Source organism: Cajanus cajan, chromosome 7, assembly GCF_000230855.2.
Source record: "Cajanus cajan strain Asha chromosome 7, NIPB_CcT2T_4, whole genome shotgun sequence".
Lineage (NCBI taxonomy): Eukaryota > Viridiplantae > Streptophyta > Magnoliopsida > Fabales > Fabaceae > Cajanus > Cajanus cajan.
In genome coordinates, this window is record NC_138523.1 from 44,617,921 (window position 1) to 44,643,709 (window position 25,789).

The window sequence follows — 25,789 nt, forward strand, 5'->3', positions numbered from 1 at the left end:
AATTTTTCTACCATTTAGTAAATATTACTTGCGAATTTATTTTTGCAAGAAATAAAATAAAATTCTTACAATATTTTCTGTAAATTTTTATCATGAAATTTTTTTTATGATCATTAAAATTGTAGCAAAATTTGTAAGAAATATCTGTAAATTATTTTTCGCAAATAAATTTACAAAAAATTTATGCAAATATTTTTTTTGCAGGAAAATGACATTTTTCTAGTAGTGTTATACTTACATGTAAGACAACAATTCTATAAATAAATTAACAAGTGACAAATATATAACCTAAAGAAATTACATTTTTATTCTTATGTTTATTTAGTATAAAATATTTCACACTATCGATTGGTAAAATGTTATGATGATTATTATTTTTAAGATAGTTATTATAAAAAATGTAGCATCATTAAAATGTTTTACACATTTAATAAATAAATAACTGTAATTAATATAAATTTTAAATTATAATAATTATTATAAAATTGAATAAATTTACTGCGACAATAATTTGTGATCGAATAATAATACAATTTCTTTTATCCTATCATTGCATACACTATAAATTAAAAATTGCAAAAAATTAATACAATAACAATACCAATTTATTGTTATTATATCAATTATGTTTATTTAAATAAATTGGCCAATTGTGTTTAATTCTTCTAAGACGATTCAACAACTTATATTTTAATTAAATATGTTTTTTATCCTCTCAAAATAAAATAAACATTTGTACCAAAAAAAAAAGAAGTTGTTGTAGTATATCATAAGTTTGTTGGTTAGATTTGCATATTTTTGTGGACATTCGTGAGTTCCATTTGAGGTGATGAATGAGTATGTGTGCATCACCCTTATCGCAATGTCCGTCCCAAGATTCCCCCTCTTTCATTCAAATCAAATCACCATCATTCTAGATATTCCAATCCCGTCAACCTATTTCCTTCAATCCAATATTACTACTTACGTGATGTGGACAAAATCACTGCATTTACACTGACACAATTTTCCATCGTTCCTTCACAATTGGCAACTGCATGAAGGACTTTATGAATGAGAGTGAGACCAAATTATTACTCTCAAATACTCTACAGTCTACACTATTTCTTTTCCTTTATCAACCTATTTAATTAACCCTTAACACTATTTCACAGGATGTTCGTTCAATCATGCAACCGCCTCCGCCTTATAGGGGACATGGTTGGTTAAGGAGTTAGATGCCCTAGGATCTGTGAACCAAGAGATAAGGTGGACCCGGCCCATGTGCATCCTGTTACGCCCTTTTACCGAGGGATCCACAAATTTATTTCAAATGTTCCTTCTTCGTGTTTTTTTAATTGTATTGAACCTGTTAGTGACTAGACAGCTTGTGAAAAAGTGACATCTGTTTGTACAAGTGGAGGATTTTTTTTTTAGATTATTAGTAAATAAATATTACCCAAAACGCATCGAGAAGAAAAAATGAGGTTTGTCAATTGTCACCTGAGTGATGGATGCAAACTGTTCCCAAGTTGTCTGGGATTGGACACGCGGAGGATTTCCAACGCGTAGCAAAGGTGGTGGATTCCTATCATTTTCCTAACATAAAATATAAATAATATTAAAGATACACAAAAAAATAGAGAGAAGGTGACAGAATTAGTGACTCTAATCTCTAGCAGAACAACACTCAAGTGATGAACGTTGACGGTTGTAACATCCCTGATTTCATGACAACCCAATTAACCATCATAGCTACTGTCAGAGACCTTTGCTCCTAGGTTGACACAACAAATCTTGTGTAACAATCTTTAACGGAAAAATTCATCTCTACTAGCATGTTACATCACAAAATTTCTCATCTTACATTGTTGTATCCAAAATCTTCCTCCCTCTAATGGTGTGTGTGTGGTAGCTTAGAAATAGGAAAAAAAAATTGAGTGAGAGAAAATGGAAATGAAAGAGTGAAAATAAGGATATGTGTTTATTATGTAAGAAATGAGAGAGGTGAGAAATAAAATAAATAGAAAAAAAGTGTGAATTGTACACCTTTTTATTCCCACACATAACTTATGAGAAATGACGAAAAAAATCGTTCTATAACAAATTCATTTGAATAAATCACATATTTGCTCAAATATATACTCGTTTTGTTGTTGTTTCTCTGTTTTTTTTTTTTTTGAGTCTCTTATATTGGAATAAAGGAAATATTTTCTTTTTTATTCATTTGAATAAATATTATTACAATCAATTAAATTAATTTAATTTAATTGATTAAAATAAAAGTATTTATTAAAAAAATTAAAATATTTGTATTTTTTATTTTTTATTCCATTCTTAATTTTCTAATTTATTTTCTCTTTTTCATTTTATATACTTTATTTTTCATTTTTATTTTTATTTTCTATTTCTTTCTTTTTTACTTATTTTTACTCTATTTTATTTATTTATTTCTTCTCTTTTTTTTTATATACCTTACTTTTTAACCTATTTCTTTCCATCTTACCAAATATATATAATTTTATTTCTTACTTATTTCTCTTCAACCAAACAATCAAATTTTTATTTTATTTCTTATATATTTTCACTCATCTATTTATGTATGTTCCATTTTTCTTCATTCTATTTCTCACTTATTTCTCTTCTCACAACCAAACTCGGTCTAAGTATTGTCCCTAGATGAGATGCAACAATTTGTACACCAACAAATACAATCACCCCGTCTCACCAGCCTTAGTAGGGAGCACAAGGTAATTCTGCTGCAGAATCTTCAAGCTGGAAAGACAAATTTGCACACTAATACATGTAAATACTAAATAGAAATATCATGATAGGAAGCTTAGCTTTTAGTATTTTACTATCTTACAACCGATTTGTTTCCATAGTCGGAACCTCTTTTTCTATTTTGAACCAATAGTTGGAACCCATTAATATAAATGGTATCCGTCTTCGTTTTCGAAAATCTCAATGTCATTGGGCCTCTGTCTACTCCAATCAAACCACTTACAAAAATTGATTCTCGATGCGCATTTGGTTGATTTCAATTTGAAGAAATATTTTTTTATTCTTGCTAGTTTTTAAAATGTATTTTAAAAATAATTATTCCAAAAAAATTCTTTTGGTTCAATATAGTGAAGGTTCTTTTTTCAGGGCAAAAAAATCAGTACATGTGGACCAAATTTACTTTGGTGCACTTGGATTATATTGCTTGTAGATGTTTATTAAATGGTTAATGATATATACACTTTCTTTTTTCTATAAGTACACCTCTTTTTTAAATATTTAAAATTTTAAAATATTTTAAATTTATTATTTTAAATTTTTTAATTTTACATCCACAACATTTAATTTAGTACTTTTTTCTCACATATCTTTCCTCCTTTTTTCAAATTTTACATGCACCCCCTTTTTTTTTTTTACCCCATTTATTTTGGTAACATGTGAAAATTAAAAGAGAAAAAAAGTGTGAGAATAAGAAGAAGAAAGTAGCAAATTGAAAGTTGAAAGTGTAAAATTAATTTTTTTTAAAAATTATAATATTTTATAAATTTTTTTAAAAGGATGTGTACTTACAAAAAAAAAAAGAGGTGTATATATCATGAGCCTTATTCAATTACATGCCTTCAACCAGTAAGACCATTTGTCGGGCCGTGCTCGGCCCATTACACCTGACCGAAAACAACTTTTGTTAATTAGACTCATGATAAACACACCTCCACTCACCTATAAACACACCCCTTTTTTAAAAAAATATATATATATAATGTCTAAATTACCCTTAAAAAAAATAAAATTATTAAATTTACACTCTCTTTCCCGCACCCCCTTCCCCTAACCCCACACCCTCCTTCTCCGCACCCCCACATTCATAAATATTAATCACAATTTCAAACTAGACCATCAATTTTTTTATTTATTATAACAATGGCTAAGGATAACAATGGCTCTGGACGCGCTTCTGGCAAAAACGGGAATTGAGGTGAAGGACATTGATATTCTGGTGGTGAATTGCAGTTTGTTCAACCCTACCCCTTCTCTTTCGGCGATGATTGTGAAGCACTACAAGCTGAGGAGCAACATCAAGAGCTTCAACCTTGGGGGGATGGGATGCAGCGCGGGGTTAATCTCGATTGACTTGGCGAAAGACCTTCTGAAAGTAAACCCTAACTCGTACGCGGTGGTGGTGAGCACGGTGAACATAACGCTGAATTGGTACATGGTGAAGGAGCGGTCGATGCTTCTGTGCAACTGCATTTTCCGCATGGGAGGGACAGCGGTGCTCTTATCGAACAAGGGGGTGCAGGGAAAGGGGGTGTAAATTTAGGAATTTTATTTTTTTTTAAGGGTAATTTAGATATTTTATATATATTTTTTTAAAAAGAGGGTGTGTTTATACGAGAGTGGAGGTGTGTTTATCATCTACCTTACATCGAACAAGACTTGGGCTTCTGTATGCACCAAAAGACGTGCATGAGATTTTGGGGCGCCAATAAAGTCATCAAAATAGCTAAAGCCAAAAGATGAGTCCACATAACTAGTAGAATCATAACCCTTGTTTTTTTCATTAGATTAACAGCTTTGTATAAAATTGTATAAAATTATTCCATTAAACTTCAAATGGGAAATGTACTGACCGCATTTCGTACCCGGGCTCTCAGCCCGGGTTGACATTATAAGGGTCATCCCGGACACGCGTTGAACAACGTCAGCCCAGAATCCGGACAGATCACGCCCGAGCCCGGAGATCTCGTCCCAGGCCAAAACCGTTCTCCAATTATACCATATTATGTCACAACGTGATCATACCATATTATATGATATCGTATCATATCATATCTTATCTCAGGCCCAAGACAACCCTAACAACTCACACAAAGGTATGTGCATTATATATATACGAGACTCACACTCATACAAATCCTAACTTTAGCATCGGAGTCTCTTTTGCAGGTACCTCCCCCATCTCGGAGCACTAATACACCCAGCGAAGGAGGCACCACCAATCTTACCCGGCGGATCAGCTCTACAGCAAATTTCCGGTAAGAACATTTGGCGCCAACCGTGGGGCCGATCAGACCAAGCTCTCATCGGCCACCTGCATGGTTTCTACCAGAAGCCATATTAGACGAGCAACAGATAACACAAGCAACTCAACTACCATGGACAGCGATACTGCGACCCTGAGGCGTTTGGTCGAACAAGTCGTGCAGATGCGGCGACAGCACGACGCCGACCTCCAGAATATGCATGCCCAGCATGAGAATGACCTCGTGGCGATGCGCATCGCTAACGAAGCAGACCTAGCGGCGCTACGCGCCGAGAACGAGCGCATCTGCGCTCAGCTCCCTCGGCATCGCTCCGGTCAGCCATCGCACGACAGCGGTGATCTTGAGGAGGAGGCGCATTCAGCCCCCCATTCCCAAGCAACCACCAGGGCACCACATTCACAGCCCGCCACGCACCGGTCTCATGCATCAACACACAGATCAGGGCAGGGCACCAGCAAGGCCCCCACTCACGTCGACCGCTACGACGGCACTACGACACCGATGAGCACGTCGATGCGTACACGACTCAGGTAAACCTTTACACTAACAGTGACGCTATACTGTGCAGGGTCTTCCCGACCTCGCTTAAAGGACCCGCGCTCCATTGGTACACCCAACTGCTGACAGGGTCCATTGACAGTTTCGCCACCTTGGTGCGGCAGTTCACGGCACAGTACGCCACCAGCCGACCTCACCACACAACCTCGGCCGCCTTGGCCAACCTCAGACAGAATGACGACGAGCCCCTACGGGCCTTCATGGAGCGATTCTCTAACATATCAGTCCGGATCCGAAATCTAAACCCGGAAGTCGCCCTACACGCCATGCTCATGGCACTGAAACCCGGATCGTTCGTCGACAGCCTATGTCGCGACGCCCCTCGAAATATGGACGAACTGCACGCCCGCGCCGCCAGCTACATTCAAATGGAGGAGCACGCGGCCTTCCGCGACCAGGTTCGCGGTAAGGGCCCCGCAAAACCAGAACAGGGCCACAAAGACAAGGTTAAAAGTCAACAACGACAGCCAATTCAAGAAGACAGCCAGGACAAACAGAGCCGGGAGGTACGACTTCTACACCCCTCTAAACGCCCTAAGAGTCCACATTTTGGAGGAAGCCAGTAACAGCAATCTGCTAGACCTCCCACCACCCGGCCACACACCAAACAGTGCTGACAAGTCCAAACACTGTCGGTATCACAGAAATTATGGCCATACCACATACGAGTGCCGCACACTCCGGGACCGCATCGAGGAACTCATCCAGGCAGGACACCTCGGCCACTACATTCAGCGACAGCCAGGCTCCCGAGGTGGCTCCGGAGGCCGGGGACGCGGGAGAGGCCGCGGATCAGGAGCTCGGGGGGACCTATCCACAGGACCTCAGCAAAACGCCAATGGCGCAGTACAGGCTGAAATAAGCCAGGAGACCGAACCAGCCCCCTGCGAGGAATAATAAACACAATTGCAGGCGACTTCGCAGGAGCAGGTGCCAGCAGCTAAGCCCGAGGAAGACACCTCCACAGTATCAACTACGCCCTTTCCACTGCCTCGATCCCCTACAAGAGATCACCACCAATCTTTTTCTCCGACGAGGACTACGCAGGGATCAGCCCCAATCAGGATGACCCCATGGTCATCGGGGTAGAAATCGCAAACTGGGAAGTCCAAAAGACACTCATCGATCAGGGGAGCTCGGCAAACGTCCTGTATTGGCCAACTTTCCTCAAGCTCGACGTCCCTCGCTCTCTCATCCGACTGCACACAGAGCCCCTAGTTGGCTTCGCCGGTGAACGGGTCCACACCCGCGGATACGTGGACCTGCTCACAACCTTTGGCACACCCCCGGACGCCAGAAGAATCATGGTCCGATACCTCCTCGTGGAGGCCAACACCTCCTATAACATCATAATAAGGAGGCCGACTTTAAATCATCTCGGCGCGGTGGTGTCCACCCCGCACCTCACCATGAAGTTCCCAGGAAAGGACGAAAAAATTATCTCCGTCAGAGCAAACCAGAAGATAGCTCGGCAATGCTACGTCGAAAGCCTGAGGATCTTCGCGTCCAGCAAGGAGGGCAAGAAGAGTCCCCCCACTACATGCCCCTAAACTCTAATTTCACATTTGTAAAAACGAAACCGCGCACTCTTTTCCCGCCTCCGTCCTAAACGGAGAGGGTTTTTAACGAGGTACGACAGAATTATCTAATAATATTCTCCTTTTCGCTCAGTCATTGCATTTCCTTAAATATTACCGCATCAATTACTGTAAACACGAAAATAGAACCCCCGTAATCCAATCGCGTGCGTAAAACCCGAGATCGAGCACGAACCCCGGTATCCTTGATAAAGGTCGAGTTCGAACCTTAAAAATAAAACCCGAGGTCGAGCACGAACCCCGGTATCCTTGATAAAGGTCGAGTTCGAACCTTAAAAATGCAAACCCGAGGTCGAGCACGAACCCCGACATCCTTGATAAAGGTCGAGTTCGAACCTTAAAAATGCAAACCCGAGGTCGAGCACGAACCCCGACATCCTTGATAAAGGTCGAGTTCGAACCTTAAAAATGCAAACCCGAGGTCGAGCACGAACCCCGGTATTCTTGATAAAAGATCGAGTTCGAACCTTAAAAATGCAAACCCGAGGTCGAGCACGAACCCCGGTATCCTCGATAAAGGTCGAGTTCAAACCTTAAAAAGGCAAACCCGAGGTCGAGCACGAACCCCGGTATCCTCGATAAAGGTCGAGTTCGAACCTTAAAAAGGCAAACCCGAGGTCGAGCACGAACCCCAGCACTCTCGTTAAAGGCCGAACACGCACCTTAATCAAACATCAAATCCGAGGTCGAGTACGAACCCCGACGCTTTCTTCAAAGGTCGAGTCCGAACCTTAATGGAACCCGCTCACAATTTACGAAGTCAAGTGCAAACCTCGACGCTCTTGTCAAAAGTCAAGGTCGAACCCTAGTAACTCATTCGGGGGTCGAGTCCCGACCACATACCCGAAATCAAGTTCGATCTATTGACAAAACATGCATGACCCAAAACTTAAGGGCGGACATGGACCACTAATCCAACCTACTACACTCCGGCTTGAGGTCGGCGCAATACCTCGACGCTAATAAATCAAGGTCATCAAGCCTCTACAGAGTCACTCACCCAAACAAAAGTTTAAAGTCACGCCCGAACCTCGTTTAGCATACAAGGTCGAGTATGAGCCTCGATACTCCCCCTTAAAGGTCGAGTCCGAACCTAGCCAAGTCGCCTAATTCAAAATCCGAGGTCGAATACGAATCTCAACACACACGAATTCTCCCTTAAAGGTCGATACCAAACCACTAACCTGAGGACAACTTTGAACCCTGGCAAAGCACACCCCACTCTCGATACCGGGGTCGAATTCGAACCCCGGCACGACCAACTTAGGATTGAATTCTGACCTTGACTCCAGCCTACGGTCATTTATAAACTCTCACAACAATTACAAAGTCACAATTTGAGATCGAATACGAATCTTAACACATTCATCTACGGCCGAGTCCGAACTTCCGCAAAAAACCCTACTGAGCAAGCAACTAAGGCCGACCTCGAATCTCGACGTCACTAGTGCAAGATAAGAGGTATCACCCGATACAAAAGCCAAACATGCGCTTCAAACAGCGCGAACAGCCAAAATTAAACCCAAAACGAACAAAATAGAGCAACATGCATACATGTATACAAGCAAAGTTCACAAGATTAAGTACATCAATTCACGCCAAAGGGAAAGGAAACCAAAATTACAAAGAAAACCTAAGCGGAGGCATTTTCACTGGAACTGTCGTTAACATCGTCCTCCGAAACAATCCTCCCACGACGGACCACCTTCTCCACATGCATCGAGAAGTCGAACCCGGGAGCAAGAAGTCGTGCCTGACGGGCAGCCTTCTGAAAGCCCCTCTTATGCTCTGCCACGACAGAGCGCTCCATCTCGACGAGGCGTCCTTCCACGGTCGCTTTCCCCGCTGCCAGCTCCATGAGCTCTACTCTCAGCGCAGCAATCTCATCCTCTCGACCACCCAGAATGGCCTCACTACGGAGACGCTCCTCACCCGCCGCTGCCAACTCCCCCTTTAGAGAGGCCACAACATCCTCTAAGACCCGCACCTGGTCACGGGAGGACGTCACCTCGTCCTCCAAAGAACGAGCCCGCGCCTGAGAAAAAGCGGCGAGCCCCTGCAGCTCCCCCACTCGAGAAGCATAAGCCTCATTGGACCGCAATGCAATCTCAAGAGATTTCTACACCCGCGCAAGAGCCGCGGTGAGAGCCTTGTTATCCTCCCTCAGGATCTTGTTCGCCTCCTTCCATGGCTGAAGCCGACCCTTCACCTTAGCCAGCTCCTGCTCTTGCTTGGCCAGCTCCTGCTCCCGCTTAGCCAGCTCCTGCTGCTGCTTGGCCAAGTCTTCTCGTTGCTGGCCCCACTTGGGTTTCCAGTGACTCATTATGCCTATCACCCTCTGCAGCATGACCTGGGCAGCATCAAAACTGTCCCCGGGACCGACCCTGTCAATCAATCCCTGGTCATCGGAGCTCAACGAACCCTGAGGAAAGAACCTCTCCGCGGTCACCCCCGTGCTCCATAATGAATCCATACCGGCGGACGCGCTCACGTGATCCAGTCGCACCGTATCTATCCCATTCCCAAAGCGATGGGACAAATATTGGGTCCGAGAAGGCCCCTGCGATGAGCCCGGAAGCCTGCACCTCAGGATCAGCGGCATTTCCCGCCTGCACCTTAGGCTCGGCGGCTTTTCCCGCCTGCACCTCAGGCTCAGCAGCTTTACCCGCCTGCAACTCAGGCCCAGAGGCATTTCCTGCCTACAAAAAATCACCCAGATCAAACAGCCAGGCAACATAGCAAAAAGCCAGAGTGAAAAGTCCGAAAAGACAATACTTACCACCTTGGCAACTCGGACGGTCTGCTCGGAAACGCAGACCTCCACCTCAGCAACGCCAACCCCGCCTGCAAAGGGATCCATAACGCCTCAAGAAACAAAGACGGGGAATTAACACGGAAAACGCGTGCATATGATAAGCTACTCACCTTGGCGTCCGGTGCAGTAAGCCCGACACCCTGCACCACCTCTGCCGCAGCCACTGGCGAGGCCTCGGAGGGCTGTCGGTGAGATCCACAGCGTCCACAACCCAGGAGGTCGCCTCCTCGACATCGTGAGAAGCGGAGGTCCCCCCGACCTCCTCCTTCCCCCTCTTCCTCTTCTGGTGGGTCTTTAGGGAGACAGCATCCTCCTCCGGAGGCTCGGGAACCTCGAGCTCGGAAACATTGTAGCGGTGTTTAAGCTGACGCCACAAGTTTCTGCCCATAATGCCTGCAGAAAAAAAAAAAAAACAGAAACACATCAATAACCGGCAACTACACAAGTCCTAAAAACCTACCAGAGCACATAATACTCACTCTCTAGGCCCCTCTCCCTGAAAGCCGAATTTGCAAGCGACAAGACGAGCTTGCAATCCAACGGACGAGGGAGCGCGGCAAGATTCTTGATGGCAACCGTCTCCGCGGCCGTCACCTTCAGATCCCCCAAACCGTGAAACCGGGACGGCTTGGGACACCAATAGAATGGAAACCTCGGCAAACCGCCGAAGTAGAACACCTCGTCTTCCAAAGGGTCAACACCCACAAGGGCGACCCGGAAAAACTCCTGCTTGAAGTTTTTGTACGATTGGGAGTAGGGAGTAAACAAGCCCCATCCCTACTCCCGCTCAAGGACAAAATGCCATAAGGCGGAACGCCCATCTTCAACTGAAAAGCCCTCAAAAAACCCCAACTATTGGGATGCAACTGGCAAGGAACCGCGTTGATGAAATTCAAAAAATCGCACTCAAACTGGGTAAAAGGAAGAGAGACACCGAAATCCCTAAAAAAACATTGATATACATAGAAATGAGGGGAATCAGTAGACCTCCCCATATACACGCCCTCATCAGCCTGACAGGGCTCAAGCCGAATCATGTGAGAAATGGAGGAATCGCAAACCCTATGCGCTCTCCGAAACTCATTCACTTCGAGGAAAGAGCGAAAAATGCTCTGAGCCTCGGCCACCTCGCGTTTGACCCAGTCGTAACCAGGAACGCCCGGCTCTGGGCCCCTAGGCGGCGGCGAATCTTTCTTCTCAACAGTGACCCTTCCGGCGGCCACCACCTTGCCACGCGCCTTGCCCCTGGCAGACGCAGAGGATCCGGCACCACTTCCACCGGCCATGAAAAAAGAGAAGAAGCAAATAAAAAGGAAGTACCTGGTACTCCTCCTCAGAAAACAACCCTACCAAAGAAGGGACTACTGGAAACGATGACGGCAACGGAAGCGCAAAAGAGAAAGGAGGTAAAGGGAACTAAGAAAAGCTCTCGTACTCGAGAAGTCAGAAGAAAGACAGGAAAGAGGCGCGAGAAGAGAGAAAGGCTAAAACTCTCCCCGAAATTCAAAACCGACGCGACACATGTCAGTTGAAAGGCACACCCGACGACACACTTATTACCAAACCATCATTAAAAAATCGTCACTGCCCCCAATACGTCAATCAAACGTCTCCAGAGCATGAACAGTCGCGACACGTGGCGAGCCTCCAGCTAGCGTACGCGCAAAGCCACCTCTCCTCTCACGAGCCCGACCTTAACTCCTCGGCCTACGGCCTTCGGAGCTCGGGAGGCTAGTGTACTGACCGCATTTCGCACCCGGGCTCTCAGCCCAGGTTGACATTATAAGGGTCATCCCGAACACGCGTTGAACAACGTCAGCCCGGAATCTGAACAGATCACGCCCGAGCCCGGAGATCTCGTCCCAGGCCAAAACCGTTCTCCAATTATACCATATTATGTCACAACGTGATCATACCATATTATATGATATCGTATCATATCATATCTTATCTAGGCCCAAGACAACCCTAACTCACACAAAGGTATGTGCATTATATATATACGAGACTCACACTCATACAAACCCTAACTTTAGCATCGGAGTCTCTTTTGCAGGTACCTCCCCCATCTCGGAGCACTAATACACCCAGCGAAGGAGGCACCACCAATCTTACCCGACGGATCAGCTCTACAGCAGATTTCCGGTAAGAACAGGAAACAAATTAATTTTTCTAAAAGAAAATGAAGGCATATCAGCGTCCTAGATGAGGAGTGTCCATGTTGTCAGATTATAATTGCTTAGCATGGTGCCAATAAAAAGTTAAAGGCCAAACAGGTAATCGAAGCATCCTAAAATCCCTCAGCTAGATCAACAAACCAAAAGGTGACGGTCTAACATACAGAAGTACCAAACTAAAATGAAACAGATTATTTATTTATTTTCATTTTCTTCCTTGGCTATGCAATAACTAAGTAACAGATGAAAGTTCAAACAAAACATTTGTACTTCCCATGACCTAAAGTGATTCCTATTAAGGTTTGTTATCCCAAAATAAATAAATGGCGGATAACCTTCAGGATCTTAATTAAAATAAAGAACTGAGAAAAAAGAAAATTCCAAGCAGGAAAGAGAATTTATATCCAGAGAAGCAAAGCCTAAAATATCATAAACCTGATGCTGGGAGAAATTCTAACAGTTTCTTCACCTTTAACCCTAACATCATTCACGATGTAACCTGTGCTAGGTGCTAGCACATCATCAAGAACTTCAACGCTTGCACCTTCTGATAAATTCCAATTACAGCGTACAAAGCATATCTCAATCAACGAGGCAGGAAACTGCACCCACAAGGACTTCAGCTGTTCCTGACGTTCCCTACAGAAGTGGCTATAACAATAAATAATTTGGACAAAAACCGTCATCAAAGTCTCACCTTTCCAACTGTTATTTTCCTTTGTCTCTTCTCCTAATTCAGCATCATCTAGTATCCTCTAAATTTGCCAAATTGAGACGCACATTCCTAAAATCAAGAGAAAACCATTGACTAAATTTTCTTAATTAATCATCATCAGATCATATTAACACAAGAATGGACACAGGGAAGTTGGGAATACAGATGTAAGCACCATTGACGGTCAGCCAACGGCCTTAATTGCAGTCTCAACTACAAAAAATGCTGATAATTACAGTTAGCGAGCACACTCAACAAAAAAACACTACATAAAATCCATGATGTTGGAGGAAACCAAATATTCATATGCAGCTCAATAAGGCAATCAACAAACTCAAGAAAATGACCAAGGAATTTGGATCAGAAGAGCACATTGAGTTATGTCAATTAATTAAGCCTGCAATGATGACTTCACCTGATTGTAACATTAATCTCGGCATCTGAATCACGACCAGAACTGGAAACTATTATAGCAGCAGATTCCATAGTTTTCTCTAGTTGCAATTTGCAAAAGATTTGCATGATAACAACAACAATGCCAGCAAGTTTCCTGAGCTTCAGCAACCAATTCTAAACCAAGATTATTCTTTAAACATTTTTTAGTTCCATAAACTACATACATTCTACAGTGTTAAAGTTTTATGCTTACTTTTTCAGTTACCAATGCTGAAGATTCAACAATGAATTTTCCAATAGTGTTGGATATTGGCTTATGAATGGGACAAAGTATGATAGTAGAAAATTAACTATAACCACATTAAACTGAAATAAAATTTGATAATTCAATTAGCAATAACTTTTCAATCAAATCCCAGTTTTAACCTTTAATTTGGACATTAAGAGCTCTTGTTCCTTTTTAGAACTACTATGGAAAGCAGAGCAGCTAATTGATGTGCTGACCTACTATGGAATCTAGAACTTCTGAAGCTCACTGACATTGTTGTTACACTCAGTCATACTGATTTTTAGCATGCATTTCCCAGCAGCTGAACCAACATAAAGCAGGAACTACAAAAAATTATTTCTGAATATGTGGCATATATGTCCAACAAAGGAACCACTTCCACACAAAAATTTATCTCTGAATATGTAAAACTAACAATGAGACAAAGAAAACGAGGATTAAATAAGGAAATCTATTCCAAAACCTTTGAAGTACAAAAAATGATCATTAACTGCGCATCACACGTTTGGGTTTCTTCACAAAACTCAGGCGAATCTGTTTCAGGCGGCTTCTCTTCCTAGCCATTTTCTCAGGCAAGGTTTCCCTCTTCTTCTCACCCTTGACAACCTTCTTCTTCTTCTTCAAATATCTCGGGTCAACAGCATACTCTTTAAGCACCACAGGCAGCCCTCTACTCTGTGCTTCATTGAATAGAGCATTAGCTCTATCAACACGATTGTGGGCGCCCAACTTCCCCATCAACAAGTCATAAGTCTGAACCCCAGGTTCACATCCATCAGCCTTCATCATAGCAAATACACTCAAAGCATGATCAACCCTCTCAATGCCACACAAAATCTTGAGGAACTGATAGTAAGCCTTCTTATCAAGAAACTCACCATACCCAGCAGATCTCATCCTATCAATCATTTCATCCCCCTCCTCCAACCTAGCAGCCTGATACAAACTCTTAATCAGGACCACAAAAGTAGTCTCATTAGGATAACACCCCCACCGTCCCATGCTACGAAACAACGCCAACGCATCCTCAGTCTTCCTAATCTTACACAAATGCGTTATAAACACATTGAATGTCTCCACATTCCGGGGAACCCCACGGTGCTCCATCTCCACCAGCACCTTCTCCGCCTCCGAATGAAGCCGAAACGGATCCTTCTCGCGACAAAGCTTACACACGCAGTCAAGCATGGCGTTATAAGCCCCAACGCCAAGCTCAAACCCTCCACGGTACATCTCACCGGCGAGCCTCTGAGCTTCCTCGAGCTTCCCATCAACGCACCAACCTTTAATCAGCAAATCACACGTGGCTTCGTCGGGGAAAAACACCTTCGCCAAATCCTTCACCATCTTCTCCGCATAACTCGCGAAACCCTTCGAACAAAGCTTCTCCACGACCACATTCAGCGAAGCGCGATCGCGCTTCAGCCCGTAGTCCCTCTCCATTCGCTCGAAGAACTGGACCGCCTGGTTGGGCCGGCCCGCGCGGACGAGGCGGTCGATCGCGGAGGATAGGGTTTTGGGGCCGGCGGCGGCGGCGCCGGAGAGAACGTCGTGCGTGGCCTTGAAGTCCTTGCGGCGGCCGAAGTAGTCGACGAAGTAGGAGAGAGTGTCGTCGGTGTGAGAGAATTGGGGGTTGGAAGCGAGCCATTTGTGGAACCCTAATACTGTGCGGCCAGCTTCGGGGGAGAGGTTTAGGGTTTGGAGAATCAAACTGGGGGTCGGGGTGACGTGGGAGAAGCTGAGGTGGAGGCGCTGCGAGACCGCGAGAGAGTCCGAGTCTGGCTCTTTAAGAAGCTCCGAGGAGAGGGAGTGCGCAATTGGATCCGTTTGGGTTTGGGTTTCCGACGAGAAATGTCTGGTAAAGAAGAGCGATGAAGGAGTGAAGAGGGTTCGGGAATGGAAATGGGAAGAGGGTTGTCGGGGAAGCGGAGGAGGGGGGTGAATTGGAGAGGAAGATGCGAATGAAAAGGAACGAGAGCGGAGTAAGAGCCTCCGAAGTTGCAGAGACGCTAATGGCGGCATGTTTAGGGTTTCAGAGTGAGTGAGAAAAGAAGGACACGACGACGGAGAAGGAGGAGGAACAACCTACAAGGTAAACGTCGCAACGCCAAGTTAGCCCAATTCAATTTTGGGCTTTTGGGCTTCCGCTATTACATTATTCTACAGAAGACCCAAAAAATAAGGTTTACTATTCACACTTTTTTTTATAAAAAAAAATAAGTATTTGTCTTTTTTCATTTTTCACTTTTAATATTTGAACAAATTTTTTATTAGTTTTAGTTCCTTAAATTTTACACATTTTTACCTTTAGTTCCTTAACTTTTTTCCGTCAAAATTTTTAGCCTTTTTTGTCAAGAATTTTTATTTATAAAGAAAAATTTTAGAAAATAAAAACATATTTAATCTTAAAATTAAATCTATGAGAAGAGCGGGTTTTTTTAGTGATTATTTGGGACATTAGATCATAGGATTCTTGTAATTGTGCCACATTTCAACAAACTGAAGATAATTAATTGTAATTTGAGTCTATTTGAATAAGTTTATTTAAAATATTTGTAGACAAAAATATAAAGAAATTAAAATAATTTTTTTGTAAATTAAAATTAATTTATATTTAAATTATAAATAAGATTTTGGAGAATTTAATTGAGAATAATTGCATAGAATTTTGTTACATTTTCTTGGGTCCTCTTTTTCACTTTCTTCCATCCAACCCCTCTCAATTGGAGGAAGTTTAACTAAATTTACGATGTTTCAATATATTTATTTAACACAAATACAATCTTAACAATAAATCTTGAAACGTTTATTCACTTGATCAATACCAAGTAATCGGATCTACTGCCAAAATCAGAATTCAATCAAAGATAAAAGTAAAAAAGACAAACAAAAATACTGTATGGAATTGTTGCAACAGTAGTGTAAAAGTATGAAAAATGTTTTAAACTGTGAAGTTATACATTTTACTTTTAAATGGATTGCCTTTTTTATTAACTGTTTTTTCATTTCCGCATCTGGAATCACTTACAATTATCACTCTTCTATTTTCAATTTTTATTTAATTTTTCTCTTTTTTATAATTATTCATTGTACTTTTTATTTTTAAAAATAACGAGACATGAAATATGTTTGTTAATATTAATTATATGTGTTGTATACAGTAAAACGTTATAAATATAATATAATTATATAAAACAGCTAATGCTTGTAGGCCAAACTAATTAATTTAATGAGCAGAAAAATGTAGGCACTACCAATATAGTTAATGCCGCTGAGCCAGCTTGATGACAGAATTGACCATGAGTTCATCACTATGAACCGGAAAGTCTTGCCTCATCGTTTAATATTGACCAATGACTAAGATAAAGATTACTTTGCGTATAAATCCCGTTGCAGGGTACAATCAGGATTTTTTTTTTTAATACCAAGGAAAAAAGTATTTCGTACTTGTGTAAAAAAATAATAATTAAATTATTATTTTTAATAAATAGATTAATATTTTTTTTAAGTAGTTATTCTTTTTATATTTTTTCTATTTTATTTTTTAATATAAATTAATAATAAAAAAATACAACATAAGAATATAATTAATTTTAAAAAAGTAGACACCAAAAAAGTTATTCTTGTAACAACCTTATTAATGACTATACTTACTATAATTCAACATCAACTACACAAAAGTACAAGCATCAAACATCGATCTAAGATATTATATAACAAGTGGGTAAAATTTCATGTAAATAGTCATGTATGTAAGAAAACAAAATAACTATTTTTGAACACAAATACATACTTCATACAAAAGAAGTAACCATTGTATACCAAAAAAAATATCTAGTAGTTGGCTAAGTGTCTACACAATACCTAATTACCTTAGGGTAACAACATCCAAAAGAAAGTCACCTCCAGTGTGACTTACCACCAAACAACAAAATGTGGTCTACTAATCTTATCATGCTTTCATATCAAGTATGATTATAACAATCTCAAACTACAAGGAAAAACACACGGTAAGCTTGTGATACAAAAACAACATCATATAATAACATGCAACATAATTAAACAACTTAAAAGGAACATGATTCATTACATCATATCATGTCTTGCCATACAACTTAAAATACTCAAGCACCCGTATAATTTATAATTTTTCAACTATAAACAATATATTAAAATTAAAATTCTAAATATAAATGTTTAATCATATATTTTGTTAAAATAAAATTTTAATCGCTTTTTTTTCTTTCTAGTTTGATCTCTTACTTTATTTTGTTTATTTTGGTTATTAGTATCCTTATTAGATCAAAATATTCTTACAGACAATTTATCACATTAATTTAATATTTTTAGTGATGCATAATAAATTATGAAAGATGTCATCTAAGTCAAATTAACGCTTTTAATGTATAAAAAATGGTGAAAAAACTTATTTAATCAATAATAAGATCACAAAACTGACCCTATTTTGACTAGATGTATTGAGATTTCTAACTTGAGAACTTGCTTTGACTTACTAAAAAACAAGTTGAAGTATACTAGGATAGATCAACTTAACAACTCATTTCCTTTTCTTTTTAATAATTTTCTTATATTATGTTACTTTTTTATATATTATAATTTCACTTTATTATATTAATATACAAGATTTGAATAAAATAGTGATTTTTTTTAAATTATATATATATATATATATATATATATATATATATATATATATATGTGTGTGTGTGTGTGTTGTGTAAATAGTCACATTATTTTGTAATAATTTTTTATTTAATTTATCACGTTTAAGTAAGTTATTAAAATCCAAGTTAAAATATTTATTCTAATAAATATATAAAAAAAACAAAAATATTTTAAATTATAAAGCAAGTTGACTTGCCGATTCACCAATAATAGGATAGAAATGTTCCAATAATCCAATCCTTTATTTTTTATGTAGAGTTGAGCAAGTGGACCCGTTTGTTAGTGGGGTTAATGATGAGACAAATTTACCTATTCTTTCACCCGTATTTAATATATCAACATGTAGATTAAAACACTAAAATAAATTGAAGAATATTAATTATATTACGGTCTATTACAAATTATAATTATTAATTATTTTGAAATCAATATTTTATCATAAAAATCTAATTAGATATTAACTATAAGCAGGTTAGATTGGGCCGGATAAATTTATTATTCAACTCAATCAAAATTTAATGAGTTGGGTTAGGTCGGATTTGTATAATTTTTTTTTTATAAAAATAATTCAATCCAACCCAACCCGTTCATGATTGAGTTAAGTCGGATTAATTGGATCAACATAATTATATTTATTTATTTTTATAAAAATTTAAATATCTCAAAATAGATATAAGTGATTTGATATATTGTTGCAAATTCAATATTATCAACTTATAAAACAAATAATAATACAAATTAAATTTTAGAATAAATTTATTAATTATTTACATTATTATGAAGTCAAAAAATAAATCTTAATTAATATAAAATAAAATTTAAAATAAATATATTATATTGTTACAATATTATCAACTTAAAATACAAAACTTATTACTAAATAAGAGTAACAATTAGTATTATTCTCGATCATTTAAACATTATTATTATTATATATGACCGGGTTAGATTGGATTGATAACGGGTTGAAAACACAAAACTCATTACATAACCTATCCAGTGTCGAATTTTAATCGAGTTGAATTGAGTTTGACCCAAATACTGAAATTAATCACTTGAATATAAAATAGTATTATATATATATATATTGATATTCTACGTTTACATCCAAAATATGTTATTAAAAGATATATATGAAGATCTAGTTATCCAAAATAAATAAGTTAATAGCATGTGGGAATACATATTTTGCTACTTGCTACTGAGCAGTAGTATAGATGGAACTTGGAAGTGGAAGTATAAATAGGTAGAAAGAGGGAAAAGTGGAGAGAATTGGGCAAAGCGAGTTGTGGAGAGAATGAAGAAGAGTTTAAGGTTATGGGGAGTGGTGTGGTGGTGCGCGTGGTTTCTGAGGGCAACGATGTTAGTGGGTGGCGAGAGTGCGAAGAACGTGAGGGCCACATACCATTTGTATAACCCTCAGCAGATAGGTTGGAGCCTGAACACTGCGAGTGTCTACTGCGCCACGTGGGACGCCAACAGGCCCTTGGCCTGGCGCCAGAAATATGGCTGGACCGCTTTCTGTGGGCCTGTTGGGCCTCGCGGCAGAGACTCTTGTGGCAAGTGCTTGAGGGTATCTTTTCTACTACTTACTATTAATTTCACAGTTAAAGTTTATGCATGATATCGATGATATGAGAGTGTTGTTAGGTGACGAATACGGGAACCGGGGCTGCGGCTACGGTCAGAATTGTGGATCAGTGCGCTAATGGAGGTTTGGATTTGGACGTCAATGTTTTCAGGCAATTGGATACCGATGGACTGGGATATCAGAGGGGTCACCTTACGGTCAACTACAATTTCCTCGATTGTGCTCATTGACTTCGCTCCACTCACTTTTTCTAATGCTCAACTCAATCTATCATGTAATAATAACACCCCAAAATTAAGTAACCGGTCTTCCAACTTGGAAATAAATTTAAATAAAACAACCACTTATCCCAATCTTATATAACTCGCATTTTTTATTTCTATTTCTTTTTATTTTAATGACTATTAGAGCTGTAAAATTTGTCAGCTCGGGTAGTGCAACAACTCTGATTCAGTTAGCTTCATTTCTATTTTTATGTTTAATTTGAGACGCCAAAAAAAGAAGAAAGAAAAACAAGTTAATTTGGTCTATCGTTACAAGCTAAACAGGTAAGACTAGTCACATACTATTTGCAAGGGCACAACCAATGAGTTGCGTTTATACCGACTTTTGAATATCGTACAACCTATAATATTTATTTAAAGAAATGATCACAACTGTTCGAAAACGAAACTTAAATATTTCAGCAATTTCATGATTTTTTTAAATACAAAAAAATATATAAAGATAATTTATTCTAATGCTATCCTGTAGGTGTTTAATTTACCAGACTTTATGTCTTGAGTGAAAATTTATGCAAAGAATAGTTATGAACTTATGATGCAGATCGAAAGCTCGATTTCCAATTGCACGGGTCAACTTTATAACAAAACACTCAATTTTCAAGAAGAATAAAGCATTGCAAGTAATTAGCAAAACTGTTCGAGCGATGAAATAAGAGGAATTTCATAATATTAATTCATCCCATTTTAAAACTTATTTGTGATAATTCTGAATCATAGGAAGGCATACATTTATATTTGACGCTTACCGGGTGTAATAAATAAAGTGAACGAAAGTTAAATTAGTAACTTAGTATAGTGTACTTCAATATTATATTTACCAATAGAAAAAAGGTAATTTACGTTAATGTATTCTTGATGGATAAAGAAAAATCTAACATTAAAAAAATGTGATAACATTTTTATAATTATAATCAAGTTTTTTACGTCGGACCTCAAAGGGGCCGACGTAAAAAAGAAAATCTATGTCAGATATAGCTTATATTTGACGTAGTTTTTTTTTTTTTTTTTTAAACAAGAGAACTTTGAGTGTAGGTGCATTTCAAGTCTTCAAAGTTAAGATTTCGTTTGAGTGTATTGCATTTGAGTGTATGTTTGCGCGTTTGGGTGGTTCTTGAGTTTTTGACCTATTGCATTGGGCTCGCGTTTGAGGTTATTTTAGAAAATCATTTCTTAATATATTAGCTAATATGTTGAAAATAAATGTATGTATTGATCTATTAATATATTAGTTAATATTATCCTCTTTTTTGTGTTTGGGTGGATCATCGTTTGTTAATATATTAGTTAATACCAAGTAAAAAAATTTTCGCGTTTGGATGGATCTTCAAGTAGAACAACCCGTTCTTCAAGCAGAACGGGCCGTTCTCCAAGCAGAACAGGATAGACACTATTATTACTCTTTTTTAAAATATAAATTCCTTTTCATCTAAAAAATAATATTCTTTTTAAAAATAGAATTTAAACTAAAGTTTTTATACGTCCCTGTAAACCAGCTGTCTTGTATATATAAAAGAAAAGCAGTATCAGGTCCAAGTTTAATTAGAGGCCAAAATGTGGCCGGCTTTAGATGCCATAATACACTCGAATTTTTTCAGTTGCGACAAACAAAATCCAAGCTCTTTCATATTGTTAAGTGATCCATAAACAGAACTTGATAAGACAAAATTGCCTTTGAGAATTACTGTGTTTGGCAATTTGCTGCTAATAGACAGTCGAACATTGTGTGCAATATGTGTTGACTATTAAATTGAGACAGTTAAATATATATATTTCCCGCGTGCTAGACAAAGACGAGCTACATAAATAATCTCTTTATGATTCCACAAGGGAAATTTCAACGTAAATTAACTTCTCAACGTGACAGCCATCAATCAGTTTCTTACACATAATTTTCAATCACTATATATAGCATTAATCAAACAAATAATATCTTATTTTCGGTTGGATTATGAAGAGATCGACAAGGATTTTTTCCTATAGATATCATTTTTCCACTAGTAATATTATTTTTCTAATTGAATTAGATTGAATATTCCATCAAAAAGTAAGATGTGTGACACGAATTGCGTTAAAGACTAGGTAATGTACATTGTAATGTAATTCCAACGTTATACAAGGAAACATAATTAATTTACATAAACTTTGACTTATACTATAATTCATGGGTGTGCCGGCCCCGATGAAGGTTATAAGTGCAAGCAAATCTAATTCAACTACAAGTGGCAAACTAATCAAGCTTAAGAATATAAGTTTAATGATGGCAAAGCTCACCCTATGTGCGTTGTCCTTGGTCTGTGTACTGGCTTTTGCCTCTGCGCAAAGTGCCATTGTGACATCTACATATCATTTATACCAACCTGAACAGCATAACTGGGATTTGCTTGCAGTGAGTGCATATTGTGCAACTTGGGACGCAAACCAGCCCTTGTCATGGCGTAGCAAATATGGTTGGACAGCCTTTTGTGGACCTGTTGGACCTCAAGGCGAAGCCGCGTGTGGCAAGTGCTTAAGGGTAATTACATCCTTATATAATAGTGCATGTAGATCGATGCATACATTTTATTCTACTACGTACCTACCCCTGCATGATTAATTTAGCTTTGATTTACATGTGTCACACACACATAAAAATCCTAATTTTTCTTATTTTGCTTTTGATTGATGAAGAAAGCAAAATAATGAATTTATTTTATTGTTGGTATTGTACGTAGGTGACAAACACTCGAACAGGAGCTCAGCAAATAGCGAGAATTGTGGATCAATGCAATAATGGGGGTTTGGATTTGGACGTTAGTGTCTTCCAGAGTCTCGATTCCGACGGAAGTGGAAATGCTGAAGGTCATCTTATCGTTCACTATGACTTTGTGGACTGCGCTGACTAAACACGTCCTTGTTAATTGAGCACATATTGCAAAGGCACCTGGCAAGTCCAGGAGGATTGATTTTCATATGGTTATTTATTTTTACTAGAGTTAGCAAAGTACCAGCATAAAAAAGTTGTGTTAGGTTACCCATTGCAATATTGCATGAAATTGTAAGGAGGAGTGTTCCCATTAGCTGTTTTATTTCGTTTCAGTTTCATAATGAAAGTCTCACGTAGTATGGCTTATCCTTCAACACATTTCTTTTGTTCAGGACACAATAATCCACATTCCAAAATACCATTTATATATCTTAGTATTCTCTTATTTGCGGGACCCTCAATTGATTTATAAACTTACCAATCCCGGTCCATGTTTAGATTAGCTTTTGAAACATGATTCTACATTCTCTCTCCACGTTAGATATCAATTTTACGTGGAAGCAAAATTTTTTTGCTTCAAACAAACTTGAAAATTCACGTTAGAGTTAAAAACCAAACATGCACATTGTATGTCAGTTTCTTTTTTTTTTTTTTAAATGATAAAAAGGGGCTACAAGCCTACAAGCCCTCCTCAGGCTTGTTACTATACACGTACACCAACACCTCCCCCCCTCCTCCCTTTTCTCTCTATATATATATATATACATACGTACATATAATTTTTAGTAAAATTTCATAACATAATTTAACGTAAAATTTGACCAATTCAATCGTTAAATTATAAAAATTTATAAATTTTAAAAAAAAATTATAAATTTTTAATATATAAATTAAATTTATAAATTTAAAATAAAAAAAAATTATTTAATATTTTATTTCATTAATTAAAATTGATGAATAATCATAAAAATATTTTATACGTTGATTTAAATATATTTCATATAATAATTTTTAAAAAAATTATGAACTTAATTTATGCTTTAAGAATTTTTAATTTAATAATTAAATCATTAAAATTTAATAATATATCATAAATTATTGAATAAAGTAACTTTATAAAAAATTATTTTTGAAATAACTGGACCTTTCCTCTCTCACTCATAGACACAAGCTTCTTACCTTCTCAATGTTTATTAATATTTTCGTTATCATTTTAATATTTGTATTTGTAATTATTTATGAAAATTATAATTCTAACTATACTAAAATAATTGAAAAAATTGTTAGTTACTTAGTCTTTGGGGAAAATATTATGGATTTAAAGAAGAGGGTGAAAATAAGTTTAAGTATCGTTGGTAAGAATTTGGTAAGACTCCATCCATCACCTTTTCATTTCCACTCAAAGCAGGGTGGAAATGGGCTGCTAGAGAAATACGCATTAGTGCTGCAATTTGTGGTGGTTTACTACCGGTAAGAACATGATTTTTTTATATTTATAATTTTTTTTCCTTTTTACCAACAAATATTATTTTTTAAAGATAAATAAAAAATAAAAACAGCACTTAACCTAAAGTCTTTATACGTCACTGTAAACCAGCTGTGTCTTGTAAAAAAAAAAAGGTGTGATGGCTACCAGTTTATTAGAAGGCCTAAAAGAGGCATGCTTTAAATTCCATAATATATACACTCTCTTTTTTTTCGGATATAACAAACAAAATTCAAGCTGTTTGATATGATTTAAGTGACCCATACACATAATTGGACAAGAGCTAGAGGAGTGGTACACACTCTTTGTTATATATATATATATATTGTGTGTATTTTTAAATGAATAAACAAATAATGTTCGACTCGCGTACAGAATGAATCTTATGAATTCGTTGTAATTCAAATCTGTTTCAGGTTATCAATTAATGAGTCTAGAATTTATTAAAAATTACTAAATCAAGAGAAAATTATCAAATAGAGTTAAGTACTTACTAAATTTTATATTTTTTTAATAAATTCGATGGAGTGTATTCAATAAAAGAAAATGATTGATAGTCTGAAATCATTATCCGAAATTCTATCTAAATGAATAAAATAATAATTTAAAATATAAAATATTAAATTAAATAATTATTTTATAAAAAAAATATTAATATTTAAATTTTCGGAGGATATTCGGCTAAATTTTCGGACGGTGTAGGTTTCCTCTTCAGTAAATTGTGTTTTTATTCTGACAAGATTACATTGCTTCGGAGAACTACTATGTTTGTGTCAATTACTGTATTGATTCTAAAGAGTAAAGACAAAAAAAGAAGGGCAATTAGCTAGTTTGCTGCTAACTCTACTGTCTCTGAACCTTTTGTCCCATTTGAATCCGTATTGAGAATTGCGTCGTGCTTCGTCATAGGCTGATGGGCATAGCTTAATTTAGAAGGTAGAAATTATAAACGACAAAGTGGAAACAGACAATTAATGTTTAAATGAAATCGCAGATAGGATTGTCCAAGCCGCAGTGAGTGACAGGCAAGCATTGTGTGCAATATGTGTTGAATTGTGAGTTATCGATATTCGCGGCGTACAAGGAAAAACAAGATCACGAAGACAAGCTTCATTAATCATATCCTTTTCTTTCCAGTCTGGAAATTAAATTTCAACGTAAATTAACTTCTTAACGTGACCGTCGTCAATCTCTTTCTTCACAAAATTTTCAACGAAAATCTTTTATTTAGAATGCTTTTAATAGATAGGTGATCCACTAATGTCAATAGCAAACTGTTGTTCATTGGTGAGGAGTTCACCTAAAGTACTTCTTATATTTAAGACTCTTGTTGTCAAATACACCTAGCTAGAGGTTTGAGATGAGACAGGAATTGTTGATCATGTGCAAACTTTTATAGGAGAGACCAAAGTTATTTTATATCA

At 38.0% G+C, this 25,789-nt stretch overlaps 4 protein-coding genes across 5 annotated transcripts; 2 read left to right on the forward strand and 2 right to left on the reverse strand.

Moving 5' to 3' along the window:
• Nucleotides 1-214: 214 nt before the first annotated feature.
• On the reverse strand, nucleotides 215-10,350 carry LOC109812249 (uncharacterized). Its single transcript, XM_083059809.1, has 2 exons — nucleotides 9,963-10,350; nucleotides 215-9,882 (listed from the first exon to the last, which is right to left on the reverse strand). Exon 2 carries the CDS (start codon nucleotides 9,873-9,875, stop codon nucleotides 9,303-9,305), a length of 573 nt encoding a protein of 190 aa, XP_082915935.1. The 5' UTR covers nucleotides 9,876-9,882; nucleotides 9,963-10,350; the 3' UTR covers nucleotides 215-9,302.
• Nucleotides 10,351-12,543: 2,193 nt separating this feature from the next.
• On the reverse strand, nucleotides 12,544-15,690 carry PNM1 (Pentatricopeptide repeat (PPR) superfamily protein). 2 transcript variants are annotated; one of them, XR_014427887.1, is made up of 3 exons: nucleotides 14,039-15,690; nucleotides 12,873-12,959; nucleotides 12,544-12,777 (listed from the first exon to the last, which is right to left on the reverse strand). XR_014427887.1 is itself a non-coding variant. In XM_020354668.3 (2 exons), exon 1 carries the CDS (start codon nucleotides 15,595-15,597, stop codon nucleotides 14,062-14,064), a length of 1,536 nt encoding a protein of 511 aa, XP_020210257.1. In that variant the 5' UTR covers nucleotides 15,598-15,690; the 3' UTR covers nucleotides 12,544-12,959; nucleotides 14,039-14,061. The 2 variants fall into 2 exon arrangements, 1 of the variants encoding a protein (XP_020210257.1); XM_020354668.3 differs by having other exon boundaries at nucleotides 12,544-12,959.
• Nucleotides 15,691-19,621: 3,931 nt separating this feature from the next.
• On the forward strand, nucleotides 19,622-20,082 carry LOC109795019 (pathogenesis-related protein PR-4B). Its single transcript, XM_020354426.3, has 2 exons — nucleotides 19,622-19,834; nucleotides 19,912-20,082. Exons 1-2 carry the CDS (start codon nucleotides 19,622-19,624, stop codon nucleotides 20,080-20,082), a joined length of 384 nt encoding a protein of 127 aa, XP_020210015.2.
• A 2,285-nt stretch (nucleotides 20,083-22,367) lies between these two features.
• Nucleotides 22,368-23,295, forward strand: LOC109809924 (pathogenesis-related protein PR-4). Its single transcript, XM_020373352.3, has 2 exons — nucleotides 22,368-22,648; nucleotides 22,848-23,295. Exons 1-2 carry the CDS (start codon nucleotides 22,391-22,393, stop codon nucleotides 23,016-23,018), a joined length of 429 nt encoding a protein of 142 aa, XP_020228941.2. The 5' UTR covers nucleotides 22,368-22,390; the 3' UTR covers nucleotides 23,019-23,295.
• The last annotated feature ends 2,494 nt before the right edge of the window (nucleotides 23,296-25,789 follow it).